The 25,193-nt window shown below is 36.8% G+C and overlaps 1 protein-coding gene across 1 annotated transcript; it reads left to right on the forward strand.

The window, feature by feature from the left end:
• The first annotated feature begins 3,820 nt into the window (after nucleotides 1-3,820).
• On the forward strand, nucleotides 3,821-25,193 carry LOC131148888 (uncharacterized). Its single transcript, XM_058098846.1, has 8 exons — nucleotides 3,821-4,196; nucleotides 5,106-5,343; nucleotides 5,434-5,571; nucleotides 6,950-7,028; nucleotides 23,717-23,785; nucleotides 23,905-23,980; nucleotides 24,696-24,752; nucleotides 24,849-25,193. The coding sequence occupies exons 2-8, from the start codon at nucleotides 5,161-5,163 to the stop codon at nucleotides 24,937-24,939; spliced, it is 693 nt and encodes a 230-aa protein (XP_057954829.1). The 5' UTR covers nucleotides 3,821-4,196; nucleotides 5,106-5,160; the 3' UTR covers nucleotides 24,940-25,193.

Consider the following 25,193-nt stretch of genomic DNA (forward strand, 5'->3'; position numbering starts at 1 on the left):
TTGTACTTGACTTCTCATATTGGCTTAATTATCTAGGATTCTTAGTATTCAGTATAGTGTATAGTGAATGCATCTACTAAGATTTTCATTTTAAGCGACAATCACTTCCCAAACCTATAGTCATCACAACCCCTTAAACCTAGGAACTAAGGAAGAATTAAATAATTATGCTATTTATATTGAAACCATCCTTTTTCGTCTCCTACTAGGTTTGCTATCATGACTACCCATATCATCTCTTTACTCAAGTCTCTGGCACTTCTAAATAGACAGTTAAACCACGCGTGCCCTTTTCTTTCATGAAATAAGCTTATTTTGTATATACGTGACGAATTAAGCTTATTTACATTCTTTTTGCTTGATGAGGCAAGACTATAAGATTTATGAATTAAGCCTGAACCCTTACTGAATGGAATTTTCTTTTTAATTCCTAAGGGTTTATTATGATTATTCTTTTCATTTTTAATTTTGAGAGCAACTTTAGAATAGTCATATATTTCTTCATCTAAGCAAACAATTTTCAATATCTTATTAATCTTTCTCTTTTCTAATGTGGCATGATAATCTTTTAGATTTTCTAATTGTGCCGCCAACTTTTCACTTTTGTTTTTTAGAAATATTTTCTGCTTAGACATTCTAACTATAATCTTATGAGCATTAAAAAATTTCTTTTTCAGTTTCTCATAAGATGTCATGCTTCCAAAACTAGATGCACATGATTCAATAATATAAGATTTATCACCATAAGTATCACATGAATCATTGCATGCATTTATAGCAACATCATCACAAGAAACATTTGAAGATTCATCACAAAATATATTGTAGACATCAATAGAATAATCATCAAATGCATCATTAACAGAGATAGAAGATAAATCATATACCTTTTCACCAATTTGCGTTATTAATCCATGATTTACCTCTTATTATTATTATTATTATTATTATTATTATTATTATTATTATTATTATTATTATTATTATTATTATTTATTTATCATATATTTTTACAAATGATGTCAGTCGAAACATTATTTTATGTATATGTATTTATTTCTGTGTGCAAGCGGTGTCTACCCTATTTATCATATGAAGTTCCATTTTGACCAGGCCGACCTCAAAGGAGCAACTGAGTTGCAATGGTCTCTAAGCACTCGTTTAGATAAGGTCTTTCTTAGGCATTAAACATAGAATCAACTATCCTAATAGAGAAACACTTTCGTTTTAATAACTATTATTATTATTATTATTATTATTATTATTATTATACATTTTTGGGGTTATTATACCAATAGTGATGAATTTACAAATTCGACACTAATACTTTGAATTAAAATTTTTTATTTACTTAAAAAAACTGAAGTATTAGTGATGGTTCTCAAATTCGTCACTAATAATGGGCCAATAGTGACGAACTTACAAATTCGTCACTAATACTCTTAAATAAAAAAATGTTTATTTTTATTTTTAAAAATGAAAGTATGAGTGACGATTCTCAAATCCATCACTAATAATGGGCCAATAATGACGAATCTGTAAATTCGTCACTAAAACTCTGAATTAAATTTAAAAAAAAAAAATGGAAGTATTAGTGATGATTCTCAAATTCGTCACTAATAATGGGCCAATACTGACGAATCTGTAAATTCATCACTAATATTCTGAACTAATTTTTTTTTTATTTTTTTATAATAATAGTAGTGACGGTTATTTAATTATCACTTATAAGTTTCTTTTAGTGACAAACTTAATTCATCACTAATCCCGCAGAAATTGTCGCCAATATTTTCTCGGGATAATTTCTGTGCGAAATTTTTTTTCCTTTGATATTTTTTTGATTTTTAGTGATGAAACTATTAGTGATGGTTTCAAATTCATCACAAATATTTGAAACCGTCACAAATAGTTTCGTCACTAAAAATCAATTTTTTTGTAATGTTTTAAGAAAAAAAATATAGTATATAAACAAACTGAAGGTGTGAAACCATAATCTCCTCCCTCCCTACTCTCAATTTCTTTTCATTAAACCTCTATCCACTGCCTTATCAACCATTATACTCAAAAGATTAGGCACTTAAATGAACACAAATAGGTAAAAAAGGATCCTTCGTCTAATCCTCTGGTGGCCTTAAACCAAGATTTAGGCTCACCATTCACTATCACTAAATAATTCACATTAGACATGCAACCTCTCATCCATCTTTTCCATCTCTCTGCAAACCCTTTCCAATTAAAGTTTTATCCACAAGGTTCCAACTCACTCAACAAATTCATTCATAATCAAAATGGCACCAGAATTTGTCTGCACCCACAAAAGCACTTTGGGCCTTAGAAATAGTCTTATCATGCACCATAGTCGACCTTTTAGCTAGTACTTTAGTGATTATTTTATAAACATTGAATACTAGACTAATAGGTTTATAAGTAGAAATCTTAATGGACCTACTTTTCTTCGTCACCAAAGTTACAAAGGTAGAATTAACACTCTTACTTAAAGTTCTATTCCAACAAAAATTAATTGAAAACCTTTATTAAGTCATTCTTGATTATCGACCAACAATCTTGATAGAAAGCTAAATTAAGACCATCCAGACTGGAAGCTTTATTCCTTTCCATAACGAAGATTGTAAATCTAACTTCCTTTCCGTTAAAAAGGTCTGTCCGACCACGATATCTTATCAACAAACAAAGGATTCCACTCCAAACCTTCCACCATTGATTTGCTCTTATCCTCCTAAAAAAAAAACAAGTTATGATAAAAATTAGTGATCTGAAAGGCAATCCTACTAGTACTAGAGATAATAACTTCAGGATCCATATCCAAATCCCTAATTAAGTTCTTTCTCAATTTCCCATTAGCTATCCTATGGAAAAATCTAGTATTACAATCACCATCTCTTACTTAGGTTTGATATATGAATAAATTAACACTAATAAGACAATTTAGAAAAATAAAATGTAAAAATTGAAATAAAATTGAGATAATAATAGATATAATATTACTTTTATCCTTTTGTTTCTTTAGGAACACTATTTTTTTTTTCTCAATTTGCACTCTTTAGGAGTATGATTTCAATTACAATATAAGTAATAATTACCACCTCTTTCGGAAGTTAAATGTACTATCTCATCTGGAGGATAAATGTCTAACCTATTTAGATGATCAATTTCAACCTTCTTCAGGAGGTAAGTATTTACTATCACCTCTGGAAGTTAGATACATAACCTTTTCAGGAGATTTATCTTTTTAAGAGATTAAATGTATAATCTTTTCAGGAGGTTTATTTTACAATTTTTTCTAGAAATTTGTATTCTTTAAATTTTAAAAGACATATTCTCTTTTAGAAAATATTATACTCTTATGGAGTAAAATTTATAAGGAATAAATTAAATAAGATTTAAAGAAATATCTTAGATAGAGTCTCGTGCCGATAACGTGTTATAAAAGATTTAAGAAAATAAATAGAAATGAAAGAGAAATTTAACTGGTTCGGCTATGCTTATTCCACGAGTGGATAGGATAAAAAACTTTACTATCTTGGGAGAAATTATAAAATGATTTGGAACTAACTTTTTGTAAAATATCTCTCTTCTCTTTATCTCTCATCCTTTCTATATGCGTACTTTTTTGGAATATTTTTATGTACGTTACAAAATGAGACGGAGATGACTGAGGACAATATAAGGTGGTGGAAAATGAAGGGGTGATAACTGTTTATATTTTTCATAATAAAATTAATTTTTTACAAAATTTTTAAAAATTATTAAAAAGTGTTATGCCCAACTTATTTATTTATCTATTTTAATCGGGAAACTCACCCTATGCCCTCAATCAAAATTTTTGGGAAAGGCTGCAGCCGGGGCGGTTGCCCATTAAATTTGAGGTTTTCTTTTTTCTCTTTGGCCGCTGGGGAAAAATGAAAACGGTTGGCAGGGCAGGTGGGCGATGCGATCATGAGAGGACCGGGTAGAAGCCAAACCTGCACTTACGGAGCACGTTAGCAAATTGTAGCCTTCACTCTTCAGAATCTATAAAAGCCAACCTCATCGGCTCATGATTGTCAATTCGAAGCGGCGCACTTTAGCCAATACCTGACTTCCGCATAAATCGTAACACTACGATAAGGGAGTTTCCGGCGATCACCCGTACATTGACGTTCCCCTCTCTTCCGATCTTCCCCTCCCTTCACCTGGTAAGCTTGAAGTATGATATCCGTAAAACATATGTGCTCTGTTTAATCGAATCTAGTTGTTGTAACTGCCTTTTATAATTTTTTTTTATAATTCCCTTTTTTAAGAAATGTTCTAACTTTGATTTTGTTAGTGATCCCGATCCTCTGTTTATTTTTTTTCTCAATTTTTTTTTTTTAAATTTGATGAAATTTATTCGAAATGGTTGATCTTCCTTCGATTGATTAAAGGGTTTTCTTATCAAAAAGTTTTTTTCCGAAGGATTGAGATGATGTGCTTGAATTTAACTGTTGTGGAGGTTACTGCATTTTTCTTTTTCTTTTTTTTCTTTTTGATGGAGGAGGTAGGGGTATTAGAAGGTCGATGCATTTTTTCTATTTTGGTACTTTTTGGGATTTGATTTCCCTTTTGTTAATTTCCTCTATTTGGTTGCTAAGAAAGCTGAGGAGGAGGGGGAAGTAAAATGATGAATTTGATGGTTTATGAACTGAAAGATGTATGTATGAACTCGAACGAGCTAAATAATTTTAGCTAATTTGGGTAAAGGTCCTTCCTTTCTTGATCCAAAGAAAAAGCCCAAGTTTGTAACTTTTTTTGAACTTCTTTGCGTTTTTCGTAGTGAACGAAGTCAAGCAGTGGTGCTAACTTTGAACTTTCATGTTCATTTGGTTGCATGGAAATGGTGGAACTAGGGCCTTAGAATTGGAGACTAATGCCAATTCCATTCCATTAAATTTGCAATTGAATTTTAATTGTTGAGATCCAAAATAATATTTTATTCTAATTGAAAGCCAATTCTGTACAATAGAATACAACTGCAACCTTTTGGTGATTGGATTTATTTATCACGTAGTATACTTTTTGATTCTATGAATATGGTTTTTAAATAACAATACCTTATTTTGTGCTAGTCATAACGGGGCATAACCAGAGGTCCCGGACTTGGACAGGAGGAGATAAAAAAATATGCATAATATGCGTATGACGGTGAAGAGGGATGTTCCATCTTTGGTTGATCTATGTATTCAGACAGCAATAGATAATGTTAGATACATAGGGGATGTAGGTGAAACAGATATACATCTCCTTGAGCACATTCTACCACACTGTACTGTTGACCAGTTAAAGCACATTGAGAAGTGTTCAGAGGTATCTTTCTTTTGCATAGTTGTTTATTATAAGATATTACACTTTTGGTTTTGCAATAATCTTGAATTGTGTATTTTGGAAATATTGTAGGGAAGAGATCTAAGTCCGGCAACAAATAAAGTATGGAAGAGATTTTATGAATTGGAATTTAGTGCTAAGAGTGCTAATGTTGTAGTCGAGAGGATGAAACAGAAGAAGGTGTCATTTAAATGGAGACAGCTGTATGAGGTTGTCTTTTTTTTTTTTTCCTTTTAATTTATTTTTTGCTCAAATCATATACTATCTTCATTTTTGATTCCTTTTGAATACAGACAGGGTATGGTTGTCGTTAATGCAGTTTATATTTTGCTTAGAAGATCATTGTGTTAGCTACTTAGTGCTACCTTGATTTAATATGACACAAATCTAAGTTTTTAAATTTCAATTTTGACTAAAATTTTGAGGATGCTAAGTCTGGAAATTTCGATGATAGTTTTGAATTCAATTTCGATTTTGATTTTAAAAAATGATGGAAATTAGCAGTAAAACATGAAATTTGTTTATGAATCTTAAGAAACTCTTAGCTTGCTTATATATATGATATTTATAAATTATTGTAGATAAAATATATCAATGACAGGTATGTGGTGCGTAAGGTGCAATGTCTATAACACAATAACCATTAAATATATTTAGTTAATATAAATGAAATTCTTAAATCAGTTAAAAAGTAGTTGTAATATTACAACTAATTTAGCATAAAAGGCCTAATCAATGTTGAATGATTGAATCTAATATCTAAGTTCAATTTTGCGTAAAATTTTGATAGTCTGAAAGCTTTCATTCTTATTGTTTTGGTAATAATCTTTATTTTCAAAAGAAAAAAAAAGATTTATTAAGAAAGAATTTTTGATTCAGGTTTCAAATCTCAATCTTTTTTTTGAGAAAAGATAAGAGAGTATATTAGCACAAGGGGAACAAAATACAGAAAAAGGCTAGAAAATGATGTGTAGCCTATAAATTTTCATTCAGCTTGCAAAGAGATTTAAATCAGGTTTTGAATCTCAATTTTCAGTTTGAAGGAAATTTTGTTCTGCAGTTAACTTTTGGACAATTTTTGTTTAAATTTTGATGGAAATTTGTAAGACAGAAATTGCCATCATTTTGATTTCAAGTATGGTGGAAAGTGGAAATTTTAAAAATATCATGAAAATTTAAAGCCATGTACCAACAACAACAACAACAACAAAACCAAGCCTTAGTCCCACTAAGTGGGTTCGGCTATATGAATCCATGTACCAAACTGTATTAAATTATATTTTACGCTGTTGAATTGATATGACAAAAATGGTTTGCCTGTCTTTATTTCATTAAGTTATCCAAAAAATTGAAGTATAAGTATTAACTGACTGAAAAGTCAGAAAATGGGTGTGTCCCACTGATCTTGAAACCTGAAAGGGGCTCAAGGGAGAGGGATGAAATCCGACTCCTCAAAATCTCTCCGCAAGGAAGATGAATCAAAATGAGGGGCAGAGAGATGATTTAGTGATGTGTATGCACATAATGCATGCCAATAACCCCCAGGTAAATGGAAGTGAATTTTGAAACCAGGTTGATCTGCATGTAGGCAAAATTGAAGGACATGGATGATGCTCAAGAGAGATCATTTGATAGAATTAAGGAGCTCTACAAGAAAGAAGATGCCCGTAAGTTCTTTACCATCTTAATCATGTTCAGGAAAAATGTGATATCTGTTATCTTAATACTCTTTTCTCTTTGCATGAATTTATGCATAAATTTTGTCTCGTTTACAGTTTGTACTATATTATTTTGATGCCTTATACATCCATGGGGTTTTAGAAGTAACTCATTTGCACTTCAGTGATCTTTCAAATTCTTTCTTGAAAAAATTAAAATTCCTTTTCAACCTCATGAGACTTTGTACTATGAGGTGGTTAACCTTCGTATTTACATAAACTTTCTGCTAATTTTATGTGATTATATAGTGTATGTCAGAGCATTTTCTGAGCTTCTCTAAGAAGATGCTAAAGTATCAAATGAATATGTCTATTTGGCCTAAATGAGTATTTGTTTCTTTTCTGTTAAACTGATGTACATTTTTTATGTATGTAATGAACTTCAGTACTGACCAGTCGATGACATTGATGTCAGACAATTTTGGCACAGTCCTTCAAAAGAATAAAAATGTTAGGAAACATAAGATGGTACACCGCTTTCTTGCCTTAATTTCATGAGTGCATATGCTTGTGATGTAACCTCCAAACCCTTAGTTAGCAGTCCATGACAAACAAGTTATAATCAGGATTACAATGATTTCTTCCTTTCAGAGGTTTTGGGTGCAATAAGGGGATTTTGGTTGGATAACTTCCAAATTGTATGCAATGATTTTATTAGAGTAAGAATGGTAAGCAGTTCATGATATAAACCAAACAAGTGATAATAAGTATACAGCCATCTAACTAGATTGCCTACTCCATTTATGCTGTATATGCTCGTTACGGGTATTTTTGGTGCATCGTTTACAAGGCTAGCAATGCTAGCAGAATTGACAGCTACATATGTGCTGCCCTGGTCTATTAAGGCAACATACATTCTACCTTATTTAGTCTAGCTATATATGGAAGAGTATATTGTATATAGGCATATAATTGATAGGCGTTTAGTCTTACCTTGCATAGTCCGATGTAAGCCTTATAATGAGCCCGACAATTTCTATATAAAGGGAGCAACTCTCACAGGGAGAGTCATTCAGAACAAAACCCTTTTTGACATGGTATCAGAGCCCCAAATCATTTTTGTAGTTATCTCTCAGCTTGATTGAATTCTTGGTTTCTTGGTGATTTGGTTTTCTGTGGGTAGCAGTAGAGAGTTTTGGGTAGCGGCAATTTCTTTAGGTGATCGGTGGTGCTGTTGGGCTGTTGCAAGTCTAGGTCTGATTATATCTTTGTTGCAATTCTGGTTTCGGTTTTTCATTTTTTTTTTTAATAAGAAAATATATCACAATTCTGGTGCTGTTGGGATTGCAAGTTTGGTTCCCATGGCTACAATTTTGTAGCAATTCTGTTTGGCTATGTGACTATCGGCAATTTTTTTTTTTTGGTGTTGTTGGGCTGTTGAAATTCGTGTTCCGATAACTATTGTGATTTCTTTGTTCTGTCCAATTTTTTTGGTGGTTATTATGTTAGGAGAAAATTCTATTGTTCACCTTAATAGCAAGAACTATGCCAGTTGGGAATTCCAGTTCCAGATGTTGTGAAAGGGAAGGAGTTATGGGGTCATTTGGATGGGTCTTCTATGGCTCCAATTGATTCCAGGGAACTTAGTTCATGGGAAGGCAGGGATGCCAAAATTGCTTCCTAGCTACTCAGCTCTGTTATACCTCATATGGTCAACAATCTTCGTGGGTTCACTACTGCTAAGATGACGTGGGATTACCTTCGGTGAATTTATTATCAAGATAGTTTTGCTCGAAAGTTTCAATTGGAGTTAGACATCGGAAACTATCGCTAGGGGAATCTCTCTATTGAGCAATTTTATTCCGATTTTATTAATTTATGGAATGATTATTCTGGGTTGGTGCATTCTTAGGTTCCCAAAGAAGCTTTAGCAGCACTACAAGCGGTTCACTCTGAGAGCCAGCGGGATCAATTCTTGATGAAGCTCCAACTTGAGTTTGAAAGTGCATGAGATCAATCGCACACCTGTCCCATTTTTGGAGGTTTTTTTGGGTGAACTCTTGCATGAAGAACAGCGTCTCACTTCACAGATTGGCCTTGCTCAAGTTGCTAGTGCTTCTGAGATGGTTAATGTGGCCTACGCTGCTCAAGGCAGAGGGCGATCTAGATCTCCGCCACAGTGTTATAGTTGCTAGGAAATTGGGCACATTGCAAAACATTGTAGCAAGAAATTTTGTAATTATTGCAAGGAGGGTCGTATCATTAAGGATTTTCGTGTACGCCCTCATAATCGATTCGCTTTTGCTTTTCATACTGTTGTTCAGTCCAATTTTGTGCCTACATCTTCTGCGCAGCCCGTTGATCCGGGTTTTTCTTCCAGCATTACTCCCGAATAGGTTCAACAAATGATTATTTTTGCCCTTTTTAGCTCTTGGTCTCCAAGGTAAGAAACATCTCCTTAGTTAATTGACTCTGTAGCTTCTAATCACATGACTGGCAGTCCAACAGCTTTACATGATGTTCGTAAGTATGATGGTAAGTAGCATGTTTAGATCGCCGATGGCAATACTCTTCCTATTACAGCGGTTGGAAATCCGGGGTCTTCCTTTACCAATGTTTTCATGTCTCCTGATTTATCTGCCAATCTCATTTCGGTTGGAAAATTAGTAGAAGAAAATTGTTCTCTTCATTTTGATCGTTCTGGTTGTCGTGTGGATCAAGCGTTGGGACAGGAGATAGTGAAGGGGGCCTAGAGTGGGACGTCTTTTTCCTCTTCAATCATTTACCATTCCTCGTTCAATTTTTGTTGGTTGTTCTGCTATTGCTAATAATAATAGCCAATTTTGGCATAAGAAATTGGGTCATCCCAATTCTGTTATTTTGACACATCTTATGAAATATGGTTATTTGAATAATAAAAATGCGTCTTCTTTGTTATCTTTTGATTGTGCTCCTTGTAAACTTGGAAAAAGCAAATCTTTACCTTTTCCTTTGCAGGGTAGTCGTGCTTCTGCATGTTTTGAAATTATTCATTCTGATGTTTGGGGTAGGAGTCTTGTTCTTTCTCATGCTTAGTACTAGTATTTTGTGACATTTATTGACGATTGCTGTTGTTTCACGTGGGTCTTTTTTCTTCATTCTAAAGCTGATGTGTTCTCAACCTTCCAAACTTTTGTTGCCTATGTAGAATCCCAACTTTCTACCTGTACATGTCTCATGCTTTTCAATCTTTTCTCCTACAGAAGGGTATTCTCTCTCAGCGTTCGTGTCCTTACACCCCTCAATAGAATGGCGTTGCCGAGCGTAAGAATCGTCATCTTTTAGATGTTGTTCGTACATTGATGCTTGAATCTTCTATCCCTTCTAGATTTTGGATAGAAGCCTTATCTATGGTTCTATATTTGATTAATCGTCTGCCTTCTCCTACCATGCATCTTGATTCTCCATATTTTCATTTGTTTGGTGTTCCTCCTGATTATAATTCTCTGCATGTTTTTAGTTGTGTTTGTTTTGTTCACTTACCTCCCATTGAACGTCACAAGCTTGCTGCTCAATATGTTCAGTGTGCTTCTATTGGCTATAGTAACTCTCATAGAGGGTTTGTGTGTTATCATGCTGATGCTAACAAGCTTTGTATTTCTTGTAATGTGATTTTTTTTTGAAAATCAATATTTCTTTCCGTCTCGTCCTAATCCTGTTTCTTCCTCTATTTCTCTTCCTTTTTTTGATGGCATATCTAGTACTTGTTTTAAGCCTGGTATTATGTATTAGCGACGTTGCCCACTGCCTCTTCCTTCCTCTGAACTGCCATTTGATCCTGTATTGCATGAGTCCCGCTGGTCTACTAGGGTTTCCCAACCCCTAGATTGGCATGGTTTTTTCTTCTTCCACTCTTTAGGCTGCTCTTGATACTACTTCTGCGCCTAAGTCTTATTCTCAGGCTTCTACTCAAGAGTGTTGGTGCCAAGCTATGAAGGACGAACTTTAGGCTCTTCAGAACGATCACACTTGGGACATTGTCCCTTGTCCTGCTGGAGTTAAGCTTATTGGGTGCAAATGGGTCTACACCATCAAGCTACGTGCTAATGGCTCTATTGGAAGACATAAAGCTCGTTTGGTGGCAATTGGGAATCGGCAGGAGTATGGGCTTGATTATGAGGAAACGTTCGCTCCTGTGGCCAAAATGACTACTATCTGCACTGTTACGGCCATTGCTGTTTCGAAAGGATGGTCGCTTCGCCAAATGGATGTGAAGAATGCATTTTTACATGGTGATCTAAAGGAAGAAATATTTATGTCTCCTCCTCTTGGCTTGTTTTCTTTTACTTTTGTTGAGGTTTGTCGCTTGAAGCGTTCTTTGTATGGTTTGAAGCAGGCACTGCGGGCATGGTTTGAGAAGTTTCATACTATTCTATTGGATTTCACTTTTACTCAAAGTTGGTATGCCTTTAGCTGCCCTACCAAACGAAGGAAGTCACTATCAAACAGCTCGTCCTATTGAAGTACCAAAGGTGTGCTCCACCTGATGACTAAGAAATGGGTTTGCGCTTGAATTGAAGTGATGAGGTCGCAAAGAGGGAAGTAGGGCTCCTATTGACTAAAGGTTGGTTCTTCGGTTTCCTTTAGAATGAAAGTAGCTATGAAGCCCCTACTACTTTGTTTGATTCAAAAGGCGAACAGCCCCCCAACTATTCTTTCGCAAGACTGCCCTTGGGATCTTTATACTTCTTGTGTGTGTCGATGATATTGTGATTACATGATCTGATCTCCATTTAATTGAGCAGCTCCAAGAGCGCCTCAAATCTCCATTTCATATGTAAGATCTTGGTCCACTGCAATATTTTCTTGGACTTGAGGTTCAACATTGTCCGAATGGCACGCTCTTACATCACCATAAGTTTACCCAAGAACTTCTTTCTTTAGCCGGCCTTCAAGACGGTAATTCGGTTCTTACACTTATGGAGGTCATTTTGAAGTTGCATTAGGTGGATGGCGATCCCTTATATGATCCTTCGATGTATCGGAAGCTGGTGGGCTGTTTGAATTATTTGACCATTACTCGACCTGATATCTCTTTTGTTGTTCAGAAGGTCAGTCCGTTTATGAAGGCTCCGTGCTAGACACATTTGGCCCCTGTTCGTCATATTCTTTGATATCTCAAAGGGACATCTGGTCGCGGCTTGTTCTTCCCTTCAGGGAATTCTTTACAGTTGGAGGGTTTAGGGATGTCGACTGGGCTGGTTGTGCGGATACTAGTTGTTTTGTTACGGGTTGATTTATGTTTCTTGGCGATGCCCTCATTTCTTGGAAGAGTAAGAAGCAGGCTCGTGTCTCGAAGTCATCCATCGAGTCTGAATATCGGGCTATGTCGTCTGCCTGTTCTGATATCGTATGGCTTAGAGGGTTGTTAGGCGATCTTAGTGTTCTGCAGCTTACTCTCACCCCTCTTCATGCTGATAATACCAGTGCTATTTAGATTGCTGCCAATCCCCTTTTTCACGAGCGCACCACACATGTTGAGGTGGATTGTCATTCCATTCGTGAAGCCTTTGCTCGTCAGGAGATTACTCTTCCACACATCTCCACTGAACACCATACCGCTGATGTTTTCACCAAGGCTCTCTCTCGTCCTCGCCATTCTTGCTTGACAAATTGATGCTTCTCGATCGCCCAACATCGATTTGAGGGGTAATGTTAGCAGAATTGACAGCTACATATGTGCTAGCCTAGTCTATTAAGGCAACATATATTCTACCTTATTTAGTCTAGCTATATATAGAAGAGTACATTGTATGTAGGCATATAATTGATAGGCGTCTATTCTTACCTTGCATAGTCCAATGTAATGGCTGATTTTCAGCCTTATAATGAGCCTGACAATTTCTATATAAAGGGAGCAACTCTCACAAGGAGTCATTCAGAACAAAACCCTTTTTGACAAAGCAATATGCATGTAGAGTGATTTTGCTTTTGTTGAGTTAGAAAAATTTCTCCACATACAGCTTAGTCACATGAGGGGTATGTACCTATATCCTACTGTCCTATCTATGAAGTTTGAAACATGACGTAGCCTTTTTTTTATTTATAAATATAATAAAAAGCTTAGCCAATTTTAAGAACAGATGAAGTATTTTGCTTCCAAATAAATTCTCTTTATTGTAGGCATGGAGGCGATCTTATTGTAGGACCAAGAAGAAAGAGGCATGGGATGCTATCCACTTTGCATCAATTTGGATTGTTTGAAAATAGAAATGTTAAGGCTTTTGAAGGAAGGTAAGACGGCTTGAAAAGGATAAAATATAAATGGATCTTTTCATCTAATTTTGGGTTGGCGGGTTTTTTTGCTCAAATTATGATTCTTCTTTAACCTTTTTTTTTTTTGGTTTAGAGTGGTGGCAGGTTTGGATGGTATGGTTTTACTGTTGTTGGATTATTTAGTCATTAGTTTGTAATATGTGTAGGGTTGAATATCTAGGAGAAAAATTGCGACAATTGCTGTCCACTGGCTGACTCTACTTTCTCGTCTTCCATTCCTTTTCTTCTTCTAGTTCTCTTAGCCTAAGTAACTGAGTGACTAGACCTAACAAAATGGCTAGAAATCCGTTTATCTTATTTGTATCCAATCCCCCTTGAATCAAATCATATCTGTTTCACAAAATAAACAATTTGAATATGGATTGAAATATTTATATTTGATCTGTAAATGGGTTGAGTTAGTTAAACACTTAAATCAACTCATATCTTTGCTAATTCGCTTATTAATTACAACAAAAAGTAGATGTTAGATTACCACGTTGTCTAAAAGCTTAAGCTGTTAGGTTGTGGGTCAACAATGCATATCAAGCTTTAGCAGTCCCCCATGTGTAGCCCAAATGCTGCACATGGAGAGATATACAAACAATCTATAACATTCATTATAGAGAATAAGATAATCTCTAACTACCATACGATAAACTCAGGCAACAAGACTAGAACTCAAGACCTCCTACCAACCATAACTCTAATGCCATGTTAGATTACCACTTACAAAGCTTAAACTACTAGGTTTTGGGCCAACATTGTATATCAAGCTTTAACAATGCACTCCTAAATCGGAAAAAATAGATCAAGTCAAAAGCTCCATTTGTTCTGGATCCCATGTGATTTAAGTAATTCATTGTGTTACACAACAATGTGTATCAAGCTTTAACAAAACAAATGAAATATAAATCACAATCGCTAGACTATTAAAAGGCTAGAACTACAATTATTGATGGAGTACTTCCTCTCAGATCTTCGAATCTTTTGTTTGGAGCTTTGCTCTCTTGGTCCGGAACATCATTGTCTCAAATGGAAGAACAATGCTGCAATCTTAAATTCTCCTCTCCTAGGGTGTTTGCACTAACATGAGTGCCAATGATGAAATGACCGAATTATTATAAATGTTTTCACTTTTTCAACTGGGGAACATGAGTGTAGCGGTTACCGAATTATAAATCCACATGCAGCTGTATTATGACATTATGGAATAAATTTACTAACTAAATCTGTAGTATCGGAACCTGAATTTTTCTTAACTGGTGTGGGTTTTTGAAATCCCTAGATGCCACTGGAAGTATTCTCAATTTACTAAAAAAATTGGCAAAGTAATAAAAATGTAGTTATCTTTTGAAACTAGAAAATAGGGAATTTGCGAATTGTGGAGCTCATACATGAAGTGTGTGCCCAGAGCTTGTAGTGGAAATTTTATTCTTACAATTGTGTATTATTTATGGTATAAAATGGTCAATTAACTGCTGTCTGCTGGTCATTATCCAATCTGAACTGACATTAATCTGTACTTTAAGTGAATCAGATATGGATTGTGACTTCCTCATCTGGTCGTCCACCTAATTGCCATGGATTACCTGACCCGATCCATTTTGGCAGATTTCTTAACACTCGCTTTGTCGTTTCTAGGCTTAAGATTTCTGAGATGCCCAACATGGTATTAACGCAGTATGCTTCTCCAACCCAATTGATCTGACTTGGTTTAGCCTCTCTCTCTCTCTCTCTCTCTCTCTCTCTCTCTCGTTTCTTTCCTCTCCTTTTCTCTCAGTCTTTGATTCTTAAAAATTAGAAATTTTTTTTCTTATTTGAGAGTTTGTTTGGTTTTCTTTCCCTTTTCTGGTCACTTTTTGTGCATCCCTTGCGGGTGCTATGTGTTCATGATCTGCCTGTGATATGTTAAAGCATGCACCTGTTGTCTGGAAGCATTCCTGGTTTGTTTTAGCTGTTATTGGTTTCATGAAGCCCTAGTGTGCCCGTGATGTTTTTTTGTTGTTAGCATATTGCTGGGTGGTAATGGAACTAGTTTTATCTCTGTGTTTCTTGTCTGTCTTAAGGTGCTGTGTGCGTAACCATTCTCTGTTAGGTGTGGTTGTATTGCAGCGGGTCGTGAGTATGATTACTTGCTGCATTCCATTCTACTTTTTTGAAGTATTTATATTCTTCTGGTCTTTCCCTGGTGTGTGGAGGATCCTTTTTTACTGCTGCTTGCTGCAGCATATTTGGTGTGTGTTATGGTGTCTTGAGAGCAGTTCTCATTGCATCTTCTGGTGAGGTTCCAGTAATAGTGTGAAAGTACAGCCATTTAGTTGGCTGGTTACACAAAGTATTTGTTATGCTTACGAGTGGTAAAAATACACATCAGTGTAGAAGACCAGTTAAAGTACTTGCTTCAATCTTCTCCATCTTTTGAACCAAAAAATTACGAGGAATGAATAAGGGAGCATGATACAATTCTTGTATGGTTGTGGAACAGTGTGGAGCCAAGAGTGGAGACTGGTGTGATGTCTCATAAGATTGCCAAGGCTGTTCAACATGTTCTCTGTGATCACAAGATAATAATCAGATTGGCATTGTCAATTTGTATGATATATTTTTGTTTTGACTCGGGTATGACCTAAATAGGCTTTTAATGCCCTTTAAACCTCTGGTAAGTGACCAATGACATGTCACACAGGTCAGACTACTGTGGAACTAAGTTAACTAGCCTAAGACAGCAATGTCAGCCAGATACATGACATACACCTCCACCATGGGATCCTCTACAAGAGATCTTACAACTTGCCTTACTTGAGGGGTGTGAGACTAGATGGAACATAGTATATGCTTCAAGAAATTCATGAAGGAATTGATGAAAACTGCTTGGAGAGGTAGGATGCTGCCCATCAAATCCCTTAAAACAAGAATTATACTGGTCCACAATGCACAGAGATGCCATGAAAATTATAAAAAAATATTGACAATTGATATCCTGCAAAAGCCTACATCATAGCTGAGTCTCATAAGGAACCCATGACCTTTCAGCATGCTGAAGGATCTCTTAGGGCCATTTGAAAAAAAATGAAGACCAGGAAGTTCTTCGTGATGGCCATAGACTAGTTCACGAAATGAGTTTAAGCAGAGCCTTTTGTCGGGTAACATCAGAAGCAGTCAGGGATTTTGTCTAGAAGTCGTCGTTACTAAGTATGGAAACTGCTGTATTATAGTGATGAAAATGGAAGCATTTTAACAGCCGACTATTCAGAGCCGTCTACAGGGGCCTCAAAATCCAATTATGGTTCACCTTGGTAGGATATCCCCAAGGACATGGACAAGCTGAGGTAACATATAGGCAATAGAATTGAACAGCTATCAGGCAAATGGATAGATGGGCTACCTAGAATTCTGTCGGCATACATAACTACTCATAGAGCCCTCATGGAAATCTCCATTTAGATGGCATACCGAATTTGAAGTTGTAGCACTGGTAGATTACCAACTGTGAGTACCATATATACATTGGAAGGGAATAATGAAGTGGAAACCTTTAAAGCTTTTCCAGTACTAGGAAAAGATCACCAAATAAGACCATAAAAAATTAAAACCCTTGAGACTTAGAGCTAAGAGACTAGTTTCTCTCTAGGAAACACTGATACCGATGCGATACACTGATACAGCATGTTATTGATACTGCGAGACGACAAATTCAAAAAAAATAAGGATATGATACAGAAGGGATACATTGATTAATATATAGGCATGTTACAAATATGTGGAAATTTTGATTTAAAATGAAATATAAGCAGCGTTCATGCAAAATTATCAATTACATATTTTACAAACTTACACATTTTACAACTACACTTACACAATCATCAACTACGTTCATATTGCAGAATATTGGTTGAACGACAAAAAACAATTCAAGGGCATAGCTGATTATGGGCAATGGCTGCCACTTGTCAACAAATTAAAAAATAATATATATATTAACAAAGATTAGCAAAGTGGTGATGACCTTACAAAGAGGGGGGAATTTTTGGGGGTGGGGGTCCAACAGTGATCTGCAAGGCTGGTGTTGTGGCGCTAGGGCTCCAAAGTCCAACCACTCCAATGTTTGACTCTATTTTATTTTTTTGGGTTTTCGTAACAGAATTAAAAGGGCAACATAAATGCAGCTTTTTGGTGCAAGAAGAGTCCTGGAGGTTTCTTTGTCATGTTGAGAAGTGTCTTTGTTGTGTACAAAAATAAAAATAAAAATAAAAATATTAATTTTTGATACATGTTGGATAGATGTTGGGAAGTGTCGGGTAGGTGTCGATATCCGATATGTGTCAGACATTGATGCTCCAGGTTCCAAAATTGTCCGTATTTCCTAGGTTTAACTGTAAGGCTGTGGAAGATAGACACGGGGAAGCTCTCTTTGAATTGGGAAGGGCCTTATCTGTTCTTTAAGGTAATTCACTTGAGAACTTACTTGAATGATCTACAAGGCAAGCCCATACCAAGGATGTGAAGCTCAGAGAACTTAAAGAAGTACTTCCTATAATTCATATGTGATGTATTACTTATTGATGAATCTAATGAGAAATTTCCAAGTTCCCACACAAAGTTTCATGATTGCACGGCAATTCAGGTTGGCTGCCTATAAAGGATGTGCTGAAGACCTATTCTTACCTTGGAAGTTGGAATCCAACCTAGCATAGAGATAAAAGGCCAAAAAAGATGTATTTTGGGGCCCAACACTCATCACAAAATAGAGGCCTCTCCCACATGAAAGGAAAATATATTCTTACCTTGACAACCAACTGCAGCACAGGTAAGGTGTCAAAAAAATCCCAACTCTCGGTTTAGGACAAGAATCTTCTTTGTTGGAGGAGGTAACTCAATATGGTAACCTTAGAAAGAGGTAGTGAAGGCATATTCTTACCTCGACTACCATAAGAGAGTTGTTAAGAGAAAAACTTTCTCTAGACCCCCAATTCTGGACGAAGATTAATGGCTTCCTTACAGAAAAGGAAGGGCTTAGATGGCTGGAGCAATATGAATCAAATCAGCTCTCTTGTCCCAGGTTATATCTTTTGTGAGAACATCAAGTGCTAGACCTCAGAGGGTAGGATTTACAGAATTGGGACATGCAAACAAGTATACCCAGCTTTTTACTAAATTATGGACTTTAGTTTTTCTCCATAAGAATTATATTTAGGCCTTCCTCCTCAACCCATCGATCACATGACTTCCAACGAACACAAGTGGGTTAAGGTAGTCGTATCTTGTTGACTTGCCACTAAAGGTATAAAGTACTTGAACAAGACTTATTCTGAAGTTCAACTGACTGTCAAGGACTAAACCTTCCTGTGAATTCAGAAAGAAAAAAACTTGACCAAGGATACTAAAGGCGCTGCTGAAGGCCCTATGATCCAGGCTAGCTGCCTACTAAAAGACATTCACTTCTGAAGTAGCATTTAGTTTGCGGGATGACCAAGATATTCCTAGGAAGGAGTCATTCTCAGCTCAACAGAATACTTCTAGAAGCATTACACAATGTCATGCCTTTGAAAGTAAGTTTTATTTATTTATTTATTTATTATTATTTTATTTTTATTATTATTTTTTGTGCCCTCCCGCAGAAGGGGGGGGGGGGGGTTGATGGAACCATGAAATAAACAAGCTTTTCAAAAAAAAGTTTGACAAGACATGCATACTCAAAACATTTAGAAAGCCTCCACAAAAGACATTCATCAACAATTGAAGACAGAAATCAATAAGAGATATACTTAAAACAGAAAAGTTCAATTACAAATTTAAAATTGTATCTTGCCCAAAACTAAGGAACTCCTCAAATTTAAGGTTGTCTTAAAAAAAAAGTCATGAGAAGTCAAGTGCAGCTTCAAATCTTATAGCAGGCGGGTTTGCAGAAGTAGCTGCTTCAGGTCTTGTATCAGTAGGATTCATACTAACGACTTCAGCAACAGACTATTGTCAACGTCATTGGCAACAAGAGAAGGATGAGGTTGAGAGACGATTTCAGCATCTGTTTCATTATCCTCCACCTCCATGATGATCTTCCCAACAGTATTGGGGGGAACAAGCCCACTCACCTTTTGTTTCTTTTCCTTCTTCTTTGGCCACTTCAGCTTGGGCACGCTTTCATGTTTAGATCAGACCTTGTTGAGACTGGGGCTGGCCTTTGACAGTTGAAGTTTGCACAAGAGGAACCTGTAGTGTAAAGCTTGATAGGAGTTAGCAATTGTGTCATCCTTGTATGCACCAGTTGTCTTCCGGTGTGCCACTCCCTCCTTTATGGACATTGTTTCAGCTTTGATTCGCTCTTTCTCAACCTTCTTCCTCTCCTCTGTCCAGGCATATGTTCCTGAGCCCTCTTTTCTGCCTCTTTAAACTTTCCTTCTTCAGCTCATATGTTCTTGAAGTCTCCACCTTAGCTCTGCTCAGCTTTTCAGTTAGGGCTGCCACTGTGGACTTTTCTTCTGCCAATTGAGCCTTGGCTATCTTCTCTCACTTCATGGGGGTTGCTACGCTCTTCTCTATTGTAAGGATTTTCCCCTTCCCTTTGTTTGGCTTAGCAGTTGGCTTCCCAGCCAGCCAGCCAGCCAGCCAGCCACCCTTTTACCTCGTCTTCTCAACATGCTTGCTGAAGTCAGAACCTCAGTAGCACCTTTAGGCAACATAATGAAGCATCTTAGTCAAAGATATGAACACAATTCAAGAAAAAAATGAAATTGGGCTGAGGATGAGAACACACTTCCTTAAGTTTATGGATGTGTGGTTGAATGAGGCATGGGTGATGGCCTTGCCTACGTCCTTGACATTTACCGGTAAGGTAACTCCTTTGAGTGCCTGTTTTGGTGTTAGTTTCACTTGTCAGAATGGATCTTTCGTCTTTAGATGCCATTAGGGAGTATATGCCAAGCTTTCAAAAGGGTTCTCAATTGAAAAATGCACCAGTGATGGTGGAGTGGGCTCAGGAATCTTGATACTCTCCCTTGGGCTTGGCTTGGGGTAGAGGAATCTTCTTCTCTCTCTCCCTCTCCCTCACCCTCTAAGACCCTTGTCAAGGACTTCAGCTACTGGTTTTCCTTTATCCTTTGAGGTGAGCTCCTAAGGTTTCTTCTTTTCAAAAGTGGTCCCTGTAGAATCTTCATTTGCCTTTTTTTCTTGTGTGTTAAGAGCCTTTTGCATAGTCTTTGGATCAAACATGATTGTGAACAGACCTAGAAATGTCAGACAACCAAAGGACAAGATAAAAGAACAAATCAACAAAGACTTACTAACTGATAGCTCCAACCACGCACCACTTAGGTGGAGAGTCAAAAAATTGGTGGTCGTTATTAGGTTACAGAATTTTTTGGCATGAAATCTCTGATGGCATAAAAAATTTTGGCCTCCTTGTCAGCAAGGGCGGGGGGCATGATAGTCAAGCTCCTCCCCCCATTGCATGTGCATTGGCTAGGCTTCACTCCAACCGACATAGAAGAACCGGTGCTTCCAACCTTAATAGAATCAGGAGTCTTGGGATGTAGGTTCAGGTTCTTCATATTGGTGAACAAACTCTACTTGTTGGGTGAATCAATTTTGGGAGACTACCTTGAGGTCTTATTTATTAATTTTTGTTTGTTTTGTTTGTTTGTTTGTTTTTTTTTTGTTTTTTTTGTTTTTTTTTTGTTTTTTTTGTTTTAGGGTGCATTAATGCAAAAGCAGCAGAACCTCAAGAGGATTCTCCAATCTTTGGGAGCTGATTGAGAAGGGGCAAATTTGTAGAAGCAGATGACATCCCTCACAAAGGGAGTGAAGAGGAGATGGAGGCTAGCAATGAAGGCCTCCTTATAAAGGTAGACCTAACCAGGCCTGCAATCACAACCCAAGTCAAAAAAAGGGAGGAAGACATAACCTGAACTTGTCAAGAATTTTGTACACCAACTACAGCCTCCCCCACCCCCGCGGTATGTGGGGGAACATTCCAAGTATTTTGGAGTAGACCCCTGCCCTCTCCTTAGAGCAAGAGGAACAACAGAAGAGGACATTTCAACCTCCATAGAAAGGATAGAAGAAGATAGCATTGGACTCTCATTGCCACCACTACCAACAGCAAGGGTGGTGGATTTAGAAGATCCTTTGGACTTAGATTCCTCATTGCCCTGAATGAAGAGCTTCATATGAGAATCCATGGAATAAGGGAAACTAAGGAAGGCTGAAAATGAGGAAGGAAGCAAAGATGAAGGACAATAGCGGAGCTGCATAAGAGAGGGAAGAAAGAAGTGTAGGTAAAGAGGAATGTATTGAAGAACTTCTGCAATGAAAAATAATAACCTAGGATTAGAGAGCGCTCTGGAGTGAGAATCTGCAACTTAGATGTACACTTGAGGAAGACGGAAGGAGTAAAGTAAAAACTTGATCCTAATCTCTTCAAAATTGAAATCAACTGCAGAATGCACTTAGATTGTTTTGTGCTCTCTCATGCGTTGCAGCACAACATGCCCCATGCATAACTGCCACACATAGATATTAAGGCTGCACATTAATTTCAATGTGTCATTTGGGCTTTGAGCAGAGCATTACAGTGCTGATAATTTGACCCTTGGTTTTCATACTTCACAAAATTAAAAATGCACAAAGAAAATACTCCCACTCATTGTTCCCAGAGGAATAGAGATATGGGAGTGGGGAGACAATTGATGATGAGCAAATTCACTGATGTATGACTCAAAACTGTATGGCCTTTAAAGCTCTGGTGACTGATGATATATTGCGTACATTAGATTGGCACAGACCTAAATTTAACCAACCTATGACACATTAGTGAGATCAACTCGGTTAATGATCTGTCAGCAATGTTAGCCTGATCAGTGGCATGTCAGCTATATCAGTCTTGTTTAGACTTATGTGTGAACATTAGCTTGGCTGAATTTTTTTCAGGTTTTTATCTTCTTCATAATTTACTTCGATTGGCATTTATGCAAAATATATGTTAAAAATATTTTTTTATATACGACCTTGAGGAATAGTTCTGCATGGCACACCTTCAGGATATGTTGCTTATCGGGGTTGGAGAGGGGAGGTAGAGCAGCGAAGTTTATAAGTTTCGTAAGGCCATTTCTAAAAGTTTTTGTTTATACATCATCAGCAGCAATTGTAGAGGGATTGCAGATGTCAAATGTTGACTTTAGTATCAATTATAACTTAAGGATCTGGAAACAACCCCCCCCCCCCCCCCCTTCCCCTTCCCTGCATTTTCCAGGTATTGAGCTTGTCAGGTATAGCAGAGCTTTTAATGTTCGTGGTGAAAACATAATTTGAACTTAGTGAAACAGGTATCTTGGGAGCTAAATAAGCAGTTACTTGATTGACCTGAGTATGATGTGTGAGAGGAGGCAAGACCGTGGACTAGATTTTTGAGAACAAGCGTTAGTGTAGTAACATAGTGGGAAAGCTCATATAGTCTTTCACTTGTCCTGACATATCCTTCGTTGCATGGGTGGTTTTTCAGTTATATGGAGAATCTTAAGGAGACGAACTGGGATGGTGCTATTTGTAGGATTCTCCGGGGCCTCAAGAACTCTCATGGTAAAGGCTAGTGTCCTATTGCAGTACAATTTTTGATATTGTGGGATACTCTAAATACAGAATAAAAAGGAAAAAATAAATAAATAAAAAATCCTAGTTTGATGAGATCTAGCTCTAAAACATAGTATGCCAATGAGTTACTTTGGTTGAGACCTTTTAAATCAAAGATGAGTTTTTTGGTAGCAAAGCCTGTTTGTTTTGGAATAGTCATGCCACTATTTATATTGGAAGTAATCCTATGTTTCACGAGAATAAGAAGCATATTGAAGTCGATTCTTATTTTTGTTGGAGATGTTGGGATGAAGATGATTGTGGTTACCCCATTTGTGAAGTCTGCTAACAACTAATAAGCTAGGATGCTTTTCTGCGAAAATGTTTTTATATTATACCTCCTTTTGATGCTTGCTGTACCAAGCTGGAGTCAGGTAATACTTGTACATATCCAGCTTGAGGGCAAGTATAAGAGTGGTTACAGGCTTTAGGAGGTTCGGTTTTATTGTGTGGCTTTTTTTTCATCAGCTTATAGTATGTATAGGGTTGGAACTACAATCGACATCTCTGTTCCTTCCTCCACACTTCTACTTCTCTTTCTACAAACACTTGTTTTATTGTTTCTTGACTAAACAATCACATTTGTCAGGTTCATAAGATAGTAGTTTATAGATGCCAAGTTTACATTTTTGGGTTGGATAGCCAGCCCTTTTGAGGCCTCACCATTGAATACTTTCTTACTAATTTGCATGCACTTGGTTGCAGTTTTCTCCAACTTTATCTAAGACATTGTAGTAATCTGGGATTTGAACTCTTAGCAAGTGCTTTAAATTTTACAGGGAAACAAAGTCGGCAAGTCCAGCTTTGCACCAAGGTCCCACCTTCCAGTAAAAGGAGCTTTTGGGGAGGTACAGTTTCTGCTTCTTTTGGTTGTCTTCGCAGGTCCATTATGGTACTAGTCTACTAATCTAGTGCTCAAAGTCAAGCAATTAACTGGGCAAGGGCTGACATCCTGAATAAACTGTAGGTAATGGATCTGGCAACAACTTTTCGAATATGAAGAGTAACATAATGAAGAAGGCGAAAATAGAATATCTTAACAGGTAAATTTGCCTACTGAATGACTTGAAAGATGACCAATTATAGTCCAAATTGAGGGTAGGCAATCCTGGACCCATTGGTAAGGGTGTTACACTTGCACTAAAAATCGCAGGTTCCAAGTATAGCCTGTCCAATTGTTGAGGTAGGGTTGCATATACCATGCACTCCCCAAACCCCTGTTATGATATAGGAGATTTGTACAGTGATTGTTGCAAATTCCTGCCTTTGTATTCCTTACTATTTGATTTCAATATCATCAACAATGAACTTTTTGGGGCTTTATTTAAAAGGGTTGAATTGAACCCGAGTCTGGAGCATAGATTTTCCTACATTTTTACTGTATTTGATGCACTTACAAGTCAAGGACTTGTGATGGGGGACCTTGGAACCTTAAGAGATGTTTGATGCCAAAAATATCATGAGATGATATCTGCGCCACCTGATTGGAAAAAAATGCTCTTGTATTTCCTGTGAGATAAATTCTATCATATACATTAAATTAGAACTGTTCAAAATTATCAAATTGTCTTAAATTATAGCTGTCCCGATGCTTATGATGGAGCTTAGTTGTTCTTGGGCTTTCCTTCCTAGGTGAAGGCTACAATTACAATAAACTGGGTACTGAACAGTTCTCAGTGCTCAGGTACCAGATTCCCTTTGTTGAAACAGGTTTCTCAGGCAATTGATCATCTGTTCTTCCTTTTCCATTTTTAACAGTCAGGAGGTTAAGAATATTGCTGCCATGAAGAAAAACTCCTTGCACAAGAATTATAGGTAAAACTCTGGGCTATTTATTCATATATTTAGACAGCTTCCCACAACCAGATTTCCCAATCTTTTGTCTGCTTGATTCTGCTTCATGGGCTACAGTGTCTCTCCCACTATGAAGCCAGTCGGTGATTCCAGGAAGGCTTCTGCTTCAACATCCAAACCAATCAGACTTGCAGAGAGGAGACATTAATATCGAGCATCTCTATCAATTTAGCAAGATCCAGACATCCTTGTCCTTGTCACACAACAACTATATCCATATATAGCTGACTTTGACAATTGTTGGTTCATTTTCTTGAATGCAGAAATCTCAAATCTACCTTACCCCTTGGCGCTCCCTCTGTAAAGAATGTTCAGTATGCTTTGTCATTGCCCTTTCAATTTCATTTCACGTTGGCAGTACATTTTGCGTGCATGGTTTATATGATTTTTATTTTTCAATAA

The sequence above is a fragment of the Malania oleifera genome, chromosome 2 (genome assembly GCF_029873635.1).
Source record: "Malania oleifera isolate guangnan ecotype guangnan chromosome 2, ASM2987363v1, whole genome shotgun sequence".
NCBI lineage: Eukaryota > Viridiplantae > Streptophyta > Magnoliopsida > Santalales > Ximeniaceae > Malania > Malania oleifera.

Coding starts and splice junctions, on each gene's coding strand:
- LOC131148888 (XM_058098846.1), top strand. CDS start 5,161: ATGCATAATATGCGTATGACGGTGAAGAGGGATGTTCCATCTTTGGTT. Junction 23,981..24,695: donor AAAATAGAATATCTTAACAG/GTAAATTTGCCT, acceptor CATTTTTAACAG/TCAGGAGGTTAAGAATATTG. Junction 24,753..24,848: donor TCCTTGCACAAGAATTATAG/GTAAAACTCTGG, acceptor CATGGGCTACAG/TGTCTCTCCCACTATGAAGC.